Source organism: Ornithorhynchus anatinus, chromosome X1 (assembly GCF_004115215.2).
Source record: "Ornithorhynchus anatinus isolate Pmale09 chromosome X1, mOrnAna1.pri.v4, whole genome shotgun sequence".
NCBI lineage: Eukaryota > Metazoa > Chordata > Mammalia > Monotremata > Ornithorhynchidae > Ornithorhynchus > Ornithorhynchus anatinus.
Genome location: NC_041749.1, coordinates 82,075,012 through 82,091,879, shown reverse-complemented (window position 1 = coordinate 82,091,879; position 16,868 = coordinate 82,075,012). Strand labels below are relative to the sequence as shown.

Here is a 16,868-nt window from a genome sequence, read left to right as displayed (position 1 = left end):
GCATGCAAGTCCAAAACCGGGGGGAAATTTAAGAGTCCCCATTACTGAGGGTCATTAGAAGATTTGAGAGGGAATTATGAAAGGACTGCTTGGAAGAATGCTTAATAGATGATAACGAAGTAGAAAGTGAGAATTTTCTCTGCATAACAACTTCAAAACCAAAAATCAGAAAGGACTTTCCCCAGAGCTGGGAAATCAAATGCTCAAATTGCAAATAAGACTTCTGATTACCATAGGACCTTCTGATTGCTGGAAGTCTCCTTTTCATAAAATACTTAAAGGCTTCCCCATGACTGAACCATACTTTGCAACTGGATAGTCATGTTATCAAGGAGCACAACAAAAGAGCCCTCAAATATACCCTGTAAATAAAACATTCCGATTTATCCTCTAGTACATACAGTGAAATGCAGATCCCAAATTTTACCGGGGTAAAAAACAAAACTTCAGCTTCTAGGACGCATAGTTCAGGAACTGTCCAAAGTCTAGAAGCATACCAGTGTCTACTCTCCTGGATCTCTTTGTCCTCAAATTGGGCGATCATTCTAATGGACTCAGAATGGTATTTCCATGGACAGCCAACTTTGCTACAGCTGAGGTGGTCAGAGATAGGGGGGTGATGTGGGGGCACCTTTGGAAATCAAAAGAATGACTCTTGCAGTTGACTGAGCATGTCAAGCAGTGAACAGTGACCAGATCACTGTGGACTGACATGGTAGAATGAGGATAAAGTCACTGACCTTTCCTCCTAAGGCCCACTTTGATGCAGCAGGGGTAAGTAATGGAGTTTCCAACCCAACTGAAATGCTGCCTTTCCCTTAGAAATCCAACATTCTATTCCACTACAAGGAAAAGGGTCACTACTCTCAAACTACTAACAAAAGGCCTACACTAAAATGAGATTAAGCTCTCCTCTGGCCTGGGGCTCCTGCACTACCAGTGTTAGAAGTGAAATTGTAGGACAGCAGCCAGGATAAGGCCCAGAATGCTCAAGGCAAATATTTTCCAGTTTATTCAGGGCAAGTCCTGGCTACGTGAGCTGGCACGCTACTGGGTAGAGTAGCAATAAACAGGCAGGCCCTATACTTTGGAATCCCAAGAAAGAGGTAGTATCCATCTTACAGTTAACTAGACATTCCTCAAAAACAAGTGAAAAGTGACCATACAGCTCGATACTCAAATTCATCAATGGGAAACTTCTTAAAATCATAACAGTAATAATAATGGTATTTATTAAGCATTTACTATGTGCCAGACACTGTTCTAAGTGCTGGAGTAGATACAAGCAACTTGGGTTGGACACAGTCCCTGTCCTGCATGGGGCTCACAGTTTCACCATTTAACAGATCGGAAACTGAGGCCCGGAGAAGTGAAGTGACTTGGCCAAAGTAACACAGCAGACAAGCGGCAGAGCCGGGATTGGAACCCAGGTCCTTCTCACCCCCAGGCCGTGCCCTAGGATCATCCATAATGGAACATGTAGAGAGACTCACAGATCTCTGCTTAAGTTCTTTCTTGGCCTATTCCTCTCTCTCCCTCAGGCCAGATGATTTAAAGATCCTACTAAGTACGATCTATAATTTAAAGCCTAGCTAAGGTTCCCAGAAGAAGGATACTCACATAAAAGCTAGAAATTGACACATAGCAATTATTAGTTATGGTTGGCAATAGCAGCTGGGCTCAGGACAGCCAGCACTAAACCTGGGATGGTCGGTTATGCTTTGGACTATTCTTTAAGACTTAACCTTTAGTTACTACTGGATGTGACGTGAAGGAAGTTCATCTGCTTCAGCTGTTTGACTAAAGGTCTCACAACATTCCTATTCATATATATATATATATACGCACACACTCACATATACATATATGCATGCATACATAAACACACACGAGGAGATGTCTCCATCTGCGTCAGGTCTATAACTTCAGGTTTGTCTAGAGATCAGAGGGAATGCTAGGGAAGATTGGGGAGAACGAGGGAAGGACAAGCAGGCCGGTCTCACCATCAGGAGATTGTGCGAGAAATGTGAGTGTGCCATCCTTCCCCACCCCCACCCACGAGGGGCTCTGACCCACCCAAAAGTGAGGTAACTCCCAGGGAGGCCCTCCACGAGATGTGAAGCTAGAGCGGAAAAGCTCTCTAACGCTTTGTGTACCCGATTACAACTTGAAACTAGCTTTCAGAGTGAGGAGAAGAAGACTCCAGATGTGGGCCCTTAGCAGCAGTAGTTGCTGGTTAATTGCAAAATGCCCATGTGGAAGTAGCAGGCCTAGTGGAAAGACCACAGATCTGGGAGTGAGAGGACCTGGGTTCTTATCCCAGCTCTACCAATTGCTTGCTGTGTGTCCTTGGGCAAGTCACTTGACTTCTCTGTGCCTCAGTTTCCTCAATTGTAAAATGAGGATTCAATATCTATTCCCCTCCTACTTACCTTGTGAGCTCCATAAGAGACAGGGATTGTATCTGACCTGATTAACTTGCATTTACTCCAGAGCTTAGAACAGTGCTTGACACATAGTAAGTGCTTAACAAATTCCATAACAACACTAGAGTGAGGAGGGCAGCTGGAAGGGAAGAAAGCAGCAAGACAGGGTTAGGTCTAATTAAGAAATATGTGCTTAAGATAATGATAGCAAATGCTACTCGGTGTCTATTTGCTCCTACTAATATCATCCATTGTTGTCTTATGCTGTCGAATCATGTCCGACCCATAGCGACGCCATGGACACATCTCTCCCGGAACGCCCGACCTCCCCCTGCACTTGGTCTGGTAGCGTATCAATAGAATTTTCTTGGTAAAAATACAGAAGCAGTTACCACCGCCTCCTTCCGCGCAGTAAACCTGAATCTCCACCCTCGACTCTCTCCCGTGCTGCTGCTGCCCAGCGCAGATGAGTTTTGACTTGTAGCAGATTGCCTTCCACTCGCCAGCCACTACCCAAGCTAGGAATGGAATGGGTATGCCTCTGCTTGATTCTCCCTCTCATAGTCGAGACTGGTAGGGTACTGGAAACTCTCCAGGCGTGACCCTGAGAGGAACATCGTCCATTAGCCACATCTAAAATCAAATGGGCTGACATTTCACCTCTTGGTGTCCCAACAAATTCATAGGACGTCATTGGAAGCAAAGAGAATTGTAGTAATAATAGTAGTAAGTAGCACTTACTGAGGACCTACTTGGTGCAGTGCACTGTACGAGATGCTCTGCCCGCAAGGAGCTTGCACTCTAATGGGGCTGACGAACATAAAAATATTTACAGCTAAGGGTGGTAAAAATTAATGTTAAGGAGGGTGTGAATAAGTTCATAAGAGTTAGAGTTGGCAGAAGGGATATGACAGGGTGCTGGGAAATTAATTGGGAAAACCTTGTTGGAGGAGGTGGGATTTTTGGAGGGATTTCAACGCGGGGAGAGCTGGGGTCTGTCCGATGTGGGAAGGGAAGGAATTTCAAGCCGAGGGAACAGCGTGAGCAAGGGGACGGAGGCAAGAGAGTCGAGAGCGAGGTACAGCTAGGAGGAACAAAGACAAGTGGGTTGGGAATAGCAGGTGAAGAGAGCAGATAGGTAAACTGGGCCAAGATGGCAGAGAGCCTTGAAGCCAATTGTGTGGAGTTCTTGTATGATGAGAAGAGACATAGGGAACTAGTGGAGGGTTCTGAGGGGAGGAGAGACATAGGCTAAGCGCCGCTTCCGACAGATGAACCCCAGAGCAACATATAGTCTAGATTAGAGAGGAGAGAGGCTGGCAGACCAACTAGGAAGCTGATGCAATAGTCTAGCTATGGCAAGATCAGTGCTTGTACCAGGGTGGTGATAATAATAATAATAATAATAATGATAATAATAATGGTATTTGTTAAGTGCTTACTATGTGCCAAGCACTGTTCTAAGCACTGGGATAAATACAAGGTTATCAGGTTGTCCCACAAGGGGCTCACAGTCTTAATCCCCATTTTCCAGATGAGCTAACTGAGGCACAGAGAAGTTAGTGCCAACTCTAACACTTATGAACTTATTCACACCCTCCTTAACATTCATTCATAGCTGACAAGTGGCAGAGCCGGGATTAGAACTCACGACCTCTGACTCCCAAGCCCGTGCTCTTTCCACTAAGACATGCTGCTTCTCTACTTTTCTGGAAGCAGTTCTGGTAAAGAGGAAAGGGAAGATCTGGGAGATGCGTAGAAAAAACCAGCAGGATTTGCCAGTAGACTGATAGTTGAATGATAATGAATGAGGAGTGTGGCCTCGCGGAGAAAGAGCACGGACCTGGGAGTCAGAAGAACTGGGTTCTAATCCCAGCTCTGCCAATTGCATGCTGTGTGACGTTGGGCAAGTCACTGACCTTCTCTGTGCCTCAGTCTCCTCGACTGTAAAATGGGGATAACTGCTCTCCCTCCTATTTAGACTGGGAGCCCCATGTGGGACTGGGACTGTCTGACCTAATTAATTTGTGCCTACCCCAGGGCTTGGAGAAGTGTTGACATATAGTAAGCGCTTAGAAAATACCATTTTTAAAATATGAATAGTTGAGGATAACACCGAGGCTCCACCAAGGTGGATAATGGGGATGTTGTTGACTGAGAAGGGGAAAGGTAGAAGGAAAACAATGAGGAGTTCTGTTTTAGATATGTTGAGTTTGACATATGAGTGGAGATGTGCTGGATGCCAGAGGAGATGTGGGGTTACAGGTCAGTTGAGAGATCAAGATTGAGATGGATTTGGGTGTCAACCACAGAGAGGAGATAGCTGAAGCGATGAGGATGAGGTGAGAAAGAGAGAGAGAGATTAAGTATAAAGCAAGAAGAGGACCCAAAACAGACAGAGCCTTAAGGAAGTCCACTATAAGAGGATGAGAGACAGAGGAGGAGCCGACAAACAGAACTGAGAATAAAACCACCGAGACAACATCTTTTCAACCTCCTTAGCCTTGAGTAGAGCCAGTATGACTGAACACACCTGTGTATGTTTCTGGAAGGCCAACGAACAAGCTGGGAAGAAGGAAAGAAGTGAAAGAGGGAGACAGTGAGAAAAATAGGATAGATTTCTATATGAAGGTGATGGTAGAGATGCCACCCAAAATGCCTCAGGACCACTCAGTGGCACAAGTGCTGTAGATCTGAAATGAAATACAATTACGAAATGCCATTCCTTTTTCTAATTCAATATATTTGGGCTGGAATGCCCTCCCAGCTCATCTCCACCAAGTCGCACATGTTTTCTACTGTAGACCACTACTTAAACACCGCCGCCTCCAGGAAGCCCTCACAGAGTAGCACTCCCTTTGGCTCTTGTGCATATACCTCAGTTCAATGGTCATTTGTTATTTAATGCTTGTATCACGCATACCTTTGCGTTTTACTCTTCGTGCCTGTCCTCTCTCCCTAATTAGACAGCAAAGTCCTCAAAGGCAGGGACGTTTCCTTTCCCTTTCCTCTGCAATCGCCAACCAACTCTGTTGCATTATACTCTCCCAAGCACTTAGTACGATACTCTGCCTACAGTACGTGCTCAATAAATACCATTGATTGATTGATTGACTGAATTGCCCACAATGCCTAGAGCAGGGTTCTGCATGCCAGGGGTTCTCAATATAAACTACCACTGTCTAACATATTAGGAAGTTTTTACATGGTGCATAATATAATGAGTTTCTCTGATAAAAAAAAAAGCAACATCAGAGTTGTTCCACCTATAATCTGGCTAAAAGGGATAAAATCATTTAGCTTTGTCAAGTGCCAGTCGAACCTCCCTCAAAGTGTAGCAGGCAACTTCTCCTTGATTGCAAACAAGATCAGGAACAACACTCTATTCCAGCAGGGTTTCTGCCCTCTCTTTACTAACTGTCCGTAATTAGAAGCTGCTCTGCTCTTAATTACTTTTACTTTATCAAAGAAAGTCTCTTAGCCTATTTTTAACACTGTAGATATAACACAGAGTACTGCCAAACATTGTGCAAACAGGGCTATGGAAAGAATAAATTATAATTAAGTCCTTCTGGCAGCCCGGCTAAAAAAGTGGTGGGAAATTCCATTTCTCCATTTGAACAGAGAGTTCAACAGTACTCTTTGAATTTGAAGTGTGTTTTGCTATTTCAGATACTGTGTTAAAAAGCCGTCCATCAGGATTCTGATCACACAAATGGGAAATCCAGTGAGTTTCAAGGATGAGGTCAGTGTCTCTGACCCTGAGCTGTTGGAACACAGGGAGATATCTGACATCTCCTGCGGAGACTCTAGTCCATTGCTTGTTTACACAACCTAATCAGAAAAGGCTGAAATACGAATGTAAAAAAATGTGCATTTTTTTCCTCAAAGAGGTGACTTCACCCAAGATGTTGTTACTGAAGCCAGTAAGGAAGCAGAGGCAGGAGAGGACAGATGTGTGAACACTGAATTGTGTAACTGAGCTGAGAGGGTTTTTTCCAGAAGCAAGGCCTGCTTTCTGGATCCCATTTCCACTTTCCAGACAGGAGTGGGTGGCTTCCCCCCGCCGCCCGGCTCCCTTCCCGACATTTTTGTAAGGTGCCTTTATGTTGGCTCCAGCAGAGGCTTGAAAAGCTATCAGGTTCCACCTTGGCAAGCCCTAGAACGGAGGCTTTAGCTCTCATTCCCCTGGTTATTCCAAAAGCGATTATCGTTATGACAGGAATAAACTGGCCTCACCTACGGAGTTCCAAGCCCCGTCCTCACCCTGCTCGTTTTCTAATGGACCAGACATGAAGGGTGATAATTCTGGCACAGAGGGCACATGGATGGCAAAGCCAAACCCAGGGGTGTGCTAACTTTGATACTTGCCAAGGCGACCCACCTTCAGGAAGAGAAGGAAGGCAGGCACAGCATCCTCACTGCAACCTCCCCAGGAGCTCCCACAGCTGCTGGGGCTTGGCAAGAGGAGTAGGGAACAGAGAGCCAATGGCTGTGTTTGAAAATGCAATCGCTGCTCCAACCCTGACCAACTGGGGATTGGTTCAGTGAGAAAGGAAGGCAAAATGAAAGCCGCTCACCACTTTAGCATGTCTAGGACGTCGCACAACCCTGAAGTCTCTCTTGATAAAACACTCTCTTCTCCTCCTACCCCACACAGTTTCCCCTCTCCGGCTTCTGGAAGCTACAGAAATGGGTCAGGGGATGTGGTAGGGGGAGACAGACCAGAACTCACTGGACAGTCTCTCAGTGGAGTGTTAAAAGCACCACCTGGAACTATAATGGCAGCCAAAGAGACTGCCTACTGCAAAAAAGCCACCACCTCCCCGCCCCCGAAAAATACTTACAGATACAAGTTGCCGCCAGGAAACGGCATGCTACGTAAGGGGGCTCGCAAGAAGGGAATACAGGCTGGACAATGTAATTAGCAAAGGTTATGGCGATGATGGCCTGGCTCGTCGGTTCAATGATCAAGAGTGAGGTCCACAAGCGGATAAAAGCTATGAAGCCTCCAAATGCCTCCAGAATATAGGCATAGCTGGCCCCCGATTTAGTGATGGTCGTCCCAAGTTCGGCGTAGCAGAGGGCCCCAATCATTGAAAAGATCCCCCCGATGGCCCAGACCACCAGCGACAGTCCATAGGATGCGCTGTTGATGAGGACGCCTTTCGGAGAAACAAAAATCCCCGAGCCAATCATGTTGCCCACCACGAGGCTGACTCCATTCAGCAGAGAGATCTCTTTCTTCAGCTGCAATGTTTCCTGAGGTCCCTCTGACAGGGCGCAGCCTCTAACTGAGCCAGGCCTCTCTGCTTCCTGGATGTGGCGGTATTCAGTCATAAAGTTAATATTTGCCTCTTCTGCCATGGTGGATTTCCTGAGTCTTCTCCTCTACAGCTTCAGTTATAACCTGCAACCAAATAATAAACACAACTGAGTCCGTTAGTGTAACAGAATGAAGTCGTAAGTCTCTTCCCATCTTGCATTCCCAAAGGTCCCAAACTAAAAGATGGCTTCCAAGGCAGCATTCTTCTCATCCTTGGGTGGAGCAGGGGAACCGATGTCATTTTTCCCTCCATACAGGATGGCTGTTTGGAAAGAGTCTCATTTCTAGACATTAGAATGGCAGGTGGTGCAGGTCGATGGCAAAAGAACAGGCCAACAGAGCAGCATTAACCTAGCGATGACACTACATCTCTAGCTCAGCCTCCTAGTGGGGCTGTGAGGATGAAAGAGATGAGTAGTGCTCTGAACTTCCCAGAAGAAATTAACTCAGAAGTGTTGCAAAGTTGTTTCTTTGATGTCTTCTAAATGAACCTGACACCCTGTCTCTAAGCTAATGACAGGGACCAGGCTCTCAACCTGCTCACCATTTCTCTAATCACGCAATAGTATTTATTGTGTGCTTAAGTATAAACCTCTGTCTGTTCTCAGTGCCTCGGAGAGAACGATAGAGCTGGAAGACATGATCCCTGCCTCCAATCTAACGGACTGCTCATCCTTCATCCTGGGGGAATCTTGTTCCATCAATTCTAGTTTTCTAGATCTCAAACCCGCCTCCTCCTCATTCCCACTTTAAAGAAGCAGATTTCCCTAAAGTTGGTAACCTCTTTCTTCTCAACCCTCCTGAAAGAACCAAAAATTTGCCTCTCTCCTAAAGCGACTAGAAAAGCTGCAACCAGCTGATTCAGAACTCTTGATTTATGGCTTTGACCTTTACTCCAAGAGGCCCTGGTCTTTTCTACACAGGGAAAACCAAATGAAAGTTGAAAATTTTCATTCATTCTGGCTTTTATCTTAACTGTGCTCGGGATAACTGACCTGTTGGTCCAAAAACATTAGGATAATTTGATACCAGAACTTTTGAATACAATTCAACAGTGAAAAGGAGAAATGCTTTGGGCTAAAGATGTACAGCTGGGGAGTCCTTTTTTTTTTTTTCCTCATGAGATTGTTTTCTTTAGTCAAGACTGATAGCGCTGAGTCCATTATCACGTAGAACACAATCTCAGCATCATTGACTGTTCTATACTACACTTACTCTCCGGAAACCCACTCACATGGCTTCACCTCTATGAGGATGACTCCCAAATATTATCTCACCAGCCCCAAACTTCTTTACAATCTCATATTTCCTCTTGTCTCCAGGATATCTCCACATGAATGCCCTTACATTCAATATAGAAAAAACTGAACTCATCTTTTCTTCAAAACCCACTCCTCCTATCTTTCCCACCATGATCACACAACACCACTACCCTCCCTGTGCCAGAAGCTCACAATCTTGATGTCAACTTTGACCCCTCTCTTTCACTGCACAAACTCAGTCCTCTTCTAAATGCTGCCACTTTTTCCTTCTGCCCATTCCCTCCTTCTTCCTCCTCCTTACTCTCTCTCTCTCCCTTGACCCCATTTAGGATGACCAGATTTCTGGTTGCTTTACTCCTCTCTTTATCCCTTCTTTTTTCTGTCTTTTCTGCTCCTTCTTCCTCCTATCTTTTTTTCCCCCTTACCCTTCTCTTTCTGTCCAGCTCCAACTTTCTGGCTTTCCTGCTTTTTCAACCCTGCTCCCTGGCTCTTGCCTTACCTCCTGGCCCTGGCCGCTGGCCCACTTTGAGTTCCCCCAAATTCTGGCTACATCAGTGTAAACTGGGAAGGGAAAAACAGGTCATCTGTGTAATGCTATACCCACTGGCTGCCATGTCTCCTCCATGAGAACTACTTTGGGCAATTGCCTGAAAATATGGAAAAGGGTTTCAGGCCTTGTCACTGCAGGTGACGTGGGTGATTGTTCTCATTCAACAAGTACAGGCAGGTCTCTGGGAACTGGCAGAAAGTCAAAACATCAACATAAAAATGGTGAGAAATTGGTTAGAGAGATACAGCAGCTCTAAGAACTAAAAGCAGGGTGCTTGCCTGGGATCCAAGTTTACTTATGGAGTCCTAAAAATAATTAAATCCTCCATTTTGGATCAAGCTATTGAAAACTCTCAAATTACTAACCTTCCTCAAAGAGTTTAATTACTGGCTTTGAAAAGAATGTAATGCCAGCAACACACTAATACTGCCTGTTTAATTTAGCTACCGTGTCTGGTTCTGAAGACTATATTTGCTTAACTAGATTTGGTTAGCCTTAGCATAATGTGTGGCCAAATCAATGTTATTTGATGATTTCTTAATGCACATTAATATGCAGTGTACATTTACTTTCTTGGAATTCTTGGACTTTTTTTTTTTTGCAAAGTGGAAGAAAAGTGAAAATTCTAAAGAATACTTTCTTCATAGACATAGGAATGACTTGAGAAAAAAGTCAGACCAGTGTTTCTGAAAATAATCCACTGAGCCAATAAGGCAAGCATTACACCCTCTTAAGGCTTTTTTTGTTTTTGTTTTTTAAAATCTGAGACTATACTTCACTCTGCCAGGATAGGAACAATTTAGTATCTCCACTCAAGAGCACCCTTCTTAATTCCCTACTCCTCCCCGCAAAAAAAGACGTGTTGTTTTCCCAGATGGCTTATTCTTTCCTTCTGCTCTTGCTAATCACTGCACTGGAGTCAACATTTTCAACAGTTAGCAGCTAAGTAAAAAGGTCCATCTGTATCTGTTTTCACGTAACTGGCCCAACTCTATAATCAACTAGTCCAACAGAAAATTCAATTAGTCCAAAATTAGGGTTAATTCATGCCACTACTCATTTCCCCTTCTGTTCATTACACTTTCTGAAGCCCTTCTTGAGGCAAGCCCTAGAAACTGGAATTGAAAAGCAAAAGGCGAAAGAGACAGTCCTTTGTTATGTATTGAGGAGCAGCCAGAGGAAAGGGCATGGGCCATGGTATCAAATGACCCGGGTTCTAATCCCAGCTCTGCCACTTGTCTGCTGTGTGGCCTTGGGTAAGTCATTTAACTTCTCTGTGCCTCAATTCCCACACCAGCAAAATGGGTCTTCAATACCTGTTCTCCCCCCTACTTAGTCTGTGAACCCATGTGAGGCGGGGACTGTGTCCAACAAGATTAACTTGTCTCTACCCCAGCACTTAGAACAGTGCTTGACACACAGTGCGTAACAAATACCAAAATTATTCTGGGATTAGCTATCAGGTTTACCACATTTTGCACTCAAACAAGTTTTCCACTTCGTAAACAGGCCTCTCTCTCTCTGGAGTTAGGACTTCAGCTACGTTGGAATGCAGAATGTTTACGTTAGGTCCAAAGTGGTTCCGGTTGCTGAGGGAGAATGGGGGGGGAGGGGAGGGAGGTTGGCAGGGGTTCTCGTTCCTATCTACTGACCAATCTTTTTAAAAGCTAGAGAAAACAAAACAATACTGATGAGAGTTGGGAAAAGCAAAGCTCTTCTTTAAGGTAAGAACTGCAAACTCACTGTGTCGAATGGTCTGATTCACAACTTGCTCTAGGGTGGCCAGTAACTTGAGCCCATACTCGACATTCCAGTTTTCAGTTTTCTGTCCCTCATCCAGCACCAACCTGGAACTGGACACTTTTAGGTCCTTTTTAGAGTTTTCTGCAGCATCGAGTCTCCCTTGGAGTTTGGCGGCTCAGATACAGCACCAGAGTCCACCTGGGCCTGGGAGGGGAATGCAAAGGCACTGAAGTGTAGTGTCCAGGGTTTCTGCTGGAGAAACTCTCTTGGATCGTATGACACAGGTGTACTTCTGCAAGATGGCCCACATCAGCATTATATTGCCCCATGTGCGCTGGTGTAAATCAGGTGTTGTCACAGGTGCATCCTCCTCCAGCATTTGCGAAGGTTGTCAGTGGACACCCTCCTCCTCACACTTCCTGGAATTTCACTCATTACCTTTGCCCTTCCTGGGCCATCCCCAAATGTAGCTACCTAGAAAACAAAATATCAAATGTTCTGCTTGCTCCAACTTAGACTGTGAGCCCCTTTCAGGACAGGGACTGTGTCCAACCTGATAAACTACCCCAGTGCTGGACACAAAAGTAATCATTTAACAAATACCATTTTTAAAGTCCTTTAGACTGTAAGCCCACTGTGGGCAGGGAACATATCTGCCAATTCTGGTGTATTGTACTCTCCCAAGCACTCTTCGAAGCCCATATCATTCGCCTCTACCACCCACTCCAGTTACTTGTCGCCGTCATCTACCGCCCTCCCGGTCCCACCTCCGACTTCTTCAACCACCTTGACCCCTTTCTCACCTTCCTTCTCTCCTTTTCTCTGCCCACTCTGATCCTTGGAGACTTCAACATCCATACGGATGTACCCGACGACTCCTCTGCCGCCCGCCTGCTATCCCTCCTCGACTCTGCCGACCTCCTCCTCCACCATACCGCGCCCACTCACCGACTCGGTCACACCCTCGATCTTGTCATCTCCTACCGCTGCACTATCTCCTCACTCACCAACTCTGAAATCCCTCTCTCGGACCATAACCTTCTCACCTGCCTCATCTCTCACACTCCCTCCCCCTGCAAATCTTCGCTACTGCCCCACAGAGACCTCCGCTCTCTCGATCCCATCCGTCTTTCCAATAGCATCTCGCCTCACCTTGCCGCCCTGTCCTCTCTTCCCACTCTCGACGATCAGGTCTCCGCTCTCAACTCCACCCTCTCTACTCATCTCGACTCTCTCGCCCCCCTTTCCCTCCGCCGCTCTCGCGCCACTAACCCACAGCCCTGGATCACCTCCTCCGTCCGCCTCCTACGCTCCTATGCTCGAGCTGCTGAGCGCTGCTGGCGAAAGTCCAAGCACCAAGCCGATCTCACACACTTCAAATTTATCCTTTCCTGCCTTAACTCTGCCCTCTCCTCCGCCAGGCAAAGCTTCTTCTCCTCCCTCATCGACACCCATGCCCGTCACCCCCGCCGATTGTTCCGGACCTTTAACTCTCTCCTTAGGCCCCCTGTTCCTCCCCCTCCCCCATCTCTCACCCCTAATGATCTGGCCACCTATTTCCTCACGAAAATCAACACGATCAGGTCTGAGCTCCCCAAAAGTCACCCCTCCGCCTCTCCCCTCCCCCCCAACAACCCCCTCCCCTACTTTCCCATCCTTCCCTGCAGTATCCTCAGAGGAGATCTCCTCCCTCCTCGCAAGTGCCACCCCCTCCACCTGCGCCTCGGACCCCATTCCCTCTCACCTTCTTAAAACCATCGCCCCTGCCCTCCTCCCTTCCTTAACTTCTATTTTTAACCACTCAATCTCCAAGGGCTCCTTCCCCTCTGCCTTCAAACACGCCCACGTCTCCCCCATCCTAAAAAACCCGCTCTTGACCCCACTTCCCCCTCCAGTTATCGTCCTATCTCCCTACTACCCTTCCTTTCCAAAATCTTAGAACGAGTCGTCTACAATCGATGCCTAGAATTCCTTAACTCCCATTCTCTCCTAGACCCCCTCCAATCTGGCTTCCGTCCCCTCCACTCTACCGAGACTGCTCTCTCTAAGGTCACCCATGACCTCCTTCTTGCCAAATCCAATGGCTCCTACTCCATTCTGATCCTCCTTGACCTCTCTGCTGCCTTTGACACTGTCGACCATCCCCTCCTCCTCCATACCTTATCTCACCTTGGCTTCACGGACTCTGTCCTCTCCTGGTTCTCCTCTTACCTCTCTGGCCGATCATTCTCGGTCTCCTACGCTGGAGCCTCCTCCCCCTCCCATCCTTTAACTGTTGGAGTTCCTCAAGGGTCAGTTCTTGGCCCTCTTCTGTTCTCCATTTACACTCACTCCCTCGGTGAACTCATCCGCTCTCACGGCTTTGACTACCATCTCTACGCAGATGACACGCAGATCTACATCTCCGCCCCTGTCCTCTCCCCCTCCCTTCAGGCTCGCATCTCCTCCTGCCTCCGGGACGTCTCCACCTGGATGTCGGCCCGCCACCTAAAACTCAACATGAGCAAGACTGAGCTCCTCATCTTCCCTCCCAAGCCCGGTCCGCTCCCAGACTTCTCCATCACCGTGGATGGCACGACCATCCTTCCCGTCCCGCAGGCCCGCAATCTCGGTGTCATCCTTGCCTCGTCCCTCTCGTTCACCCCACACATCCTATCCGTTACCAAGACCTGCCGGTTTCACCTCTACAATATCGCCAAGATCCGCCCTTTCCTCTCCACCCAAACGGCTACCTTACTATTACGGGCTCTCGTTATATCCCGGCTAGACTACTGTGTCAGCCTTCTCTCTGACCTCCCTTCCTCCTCTCTCGCCCCGCTCCGGTCTATTCTTCACTCCGCTGCCCGGCTCATCTTCCTGCAGAAACGATCTGGGCATGTCACTCCCCTTCTTAAACAACTCCAGTGGTTGCCTATCGACCTCCGCTCCAAACAAAAACTCCTCACTCTAGGCTTCAAGGCTCTCCATCATCTTGCCCCTTCCTACCTCTCCTCCCTTCTCTCTTTCTACCGCCCACCCCGCACGCTCCGCTCCTCTGCCGCCCACCTCCTCGCCGTCCCTCGGTCTCGCCTATCCCACCGTCGACCCCTGGGTCACGTCCTCCCGCGGTCCTGGAACGCCCTCCCTCCTCACCTCCGCCAAACTGATTCTCTTTCCCTCTTCAAAACCTTACTTAAAAATCACCTCCTCCAAGAGGCCTTCCCAGACTGAGCTCCTCTTCCCCCTCTACTCCCTCTGCCATCCCCCCTTTACCTCTCCGCAGCTAAAGCCTCATTTTCCCCTTTTCCCTCTGCTCCTCCACCTCTCCCTTCCCATCCCCACAGCACTGTACCCGTCCGCTCAACTGTATATATTTTCGTTACCCTATTTATTTTGTTAATGAATTGTACATCGCCTTGATTCTATTTAGTTGCCATTGTTTTTATGAGATGTTCTTCCCCTTGACGCTGTTTAGTGCCATTGTTCTTGTCTGTCCGTCTCCCCCGATTAGACTGTAAGCCCGTCAAAGGGCAGGGACTGTCTCTATCTGTTGCCGACTTGTTCATCCCAAGCGCTTAGTACAGTGCTCTGCACATAGTAAGCGCTCAATAAATACTATTGAATGAACAAAAGTGCTCACTAAGTACCATTAATTGAAATATGACTGATAGTAAACAGCGTGGCTTAGTGGATAGAACACGGGCCTGGGAGTCAGGTCATGGTTCTAATCCTGACTCTGCCACATGTCTGCTGTGTGATCTCGGACAAGTCACTTCACTTCTCTGGGCCTCAGTTATCTGTAAAATGGGGATTAAGAGTGTGAGCCCTATGTGGGACATGGACGGTGTCCAATCTAACTTGTATCTACCCCAGGACTTAGAACAGTGCTTGGCACATAGTAAGTGCTTAACAAGTACTCTAATTATTAAGCACAAGAAATACCATTGCTGCTGATGATGAAGGAAGCATGGGGATGCCAGCCTGTGGAAAATCCTCACAGCTGCAAGATGTATAGGCAGGGGGATGATCCTAAACTGCAACCATCAATCGGGGGTGGAGGTGCATGGCTTCAGTGGCATTATGCTTCTTATTTCCCCTTTGACTCATTTCCACTTCCTTTAAGCCTGAAATTTGGGGGGAGGGGGTGTGGGGTGTGTGTGTGTGTGTGTGTGTGCGCGTGTGTGTGTGTTGGGGGTGGGGGAAAGACGCTTAAACAGGCAAATACTGTATAGTAGCCTCAGTGAGAAGTAAAAATTAAAAGAAGTAAGATGGTTAGCATGTTATTTCAATTGGAGAAATCGGGAAATGTGATGGTGTCTCACCAGGCCACCATAAAAATACAGGGATAGTCTCAAGCCTGCTGAAAGGGCAAGATGGTTTCAGGCCCTGTTGAAAAAGTAGGAAAGCAACCCACCTGATCCCTCCCCACCTCAGGCCTTGATTACCCATTGATTATTCTGCAGATAAGTAAGGGCCTTCTTATGGAGCCCAAATTATCACACAACATCAACAGGTGAGCTTCAGCAACTCCCAGGAGTACAGACTTACAATCAACACCATGGCAGAGGCAGTACTGGCTAGCTGTTTCTAGTCACGGTGCCAAAAAGTCTCCCTGTTGCTGCCAGCCGTGACCTAGCCACATAATAATAATAATAGCATTTGTTAGGTGTTTACTATGTGCTAAACACTGTACTAAGCACCGGGGTAGATAGTTAATCAACACAAACACAGTCTCTTTCCGCCTTGGGGCTCACAGTCTAAGTGGGAGGGAGAACAGGTATCAAATCCTCATTTTACAGATGAGGAACCTGAAGCACAGAGAAGTGAAGGGACTTGCCCAGGGTCACAGAGGAGATGAGGGGGAGAGCAGGGATTAGAACTCAGGTCCCCTGCTTCCCAGGCCTGTGTTCTTTAGGCCAAGCTGCTTCACTTAAAAGAACAAGATTTTCAATTATTCTGTTCTTTACTCACTCCACCCTCCCCTCATTCCAACTCACTCTAACCACCTTTAAACCTGTGCCAAGGCTTAATTAAGTGAGACCCCCCACACACAACAGGCCCCATTTTCTGATAAATCCTTGGTATTTGTTGAATACAGCCATTCCTATCCCTCCTGGAGCCTCCCAGCCCTCACCTCGCAGGTTTCCCCCAGGAAACAGAAACAGGGACATACACAATTAAGGCAACCAGGAGGGGATCATCACAGGCAGGGATGAAAACAAGTGCAGGGAGGGCAAGACCAGTAATTTTCTTTTTTCAGTCAATCGTTGGTATTTTTTGAGCATTTACTGTGTGCGGAGCACTGTACTAAGTGCTGGAGAAAGTACCATTCAACAGAGTTGGTAATAATAATAGTAATAATTGTGGTATTTGTTAAGCACTTACTATATGCCAAGCACTATACTAAGCGTCGGGATAGATACAAGATCATCAGGTCCCACAGTCTAAGTAGGAGGGAGAACAGGTACTGAATCCCCATTTTACAGATGAAGGAACTGAGGCACAGAGAAATTAAGTGACTGTCCAAGGTCACACAGCAGGCAAGTGGTGGAACCAGATGAGAACCCAGGGCTTCTGACTCC

General features: G+C 47.0%; 1 protein-coding gene and 1 non-coding gene across 4 annotated transcripts in view; both read right to left on the bottom strand.

Moving 5' to 3' along the window:
- SLC7A6 (solute carrier family 7 member 6) overlaps positions 1-16,868 on the bottom strand; it is a 68,687-nt gene that overhangs the window by 34,601 nt on the left and 17,218 nt on the right. For 2 of the 3 annotated variants that reach the window (XM_029050886.1, XM_029050884.1), the window contains one exon: positions 7,274-7,836. In XM_029050886.1, the coding sequence (XP_028906719.1) occupies positions 7,274-7,793 (520 nt within the window). In that variant the 5' untranslated portion in view covers positions 7,794-7,836. Of the gene's footprint in view, positions 1-7,273; positions 7,837-11,307; positions 11,758-16,868 lie in introns of those variants that run through there. The other variant, XM_029050888.2, reaches the window with a different exon arrangement.
- LOC114806892 lies at positions 2,903-3,040 on the bottom strand. Its single transcript, XR_003754946.1, has one exon. It is a non-coding gene; the product is annotated as a small nucleolar RNA SNORA7 (small nucleolar RNA).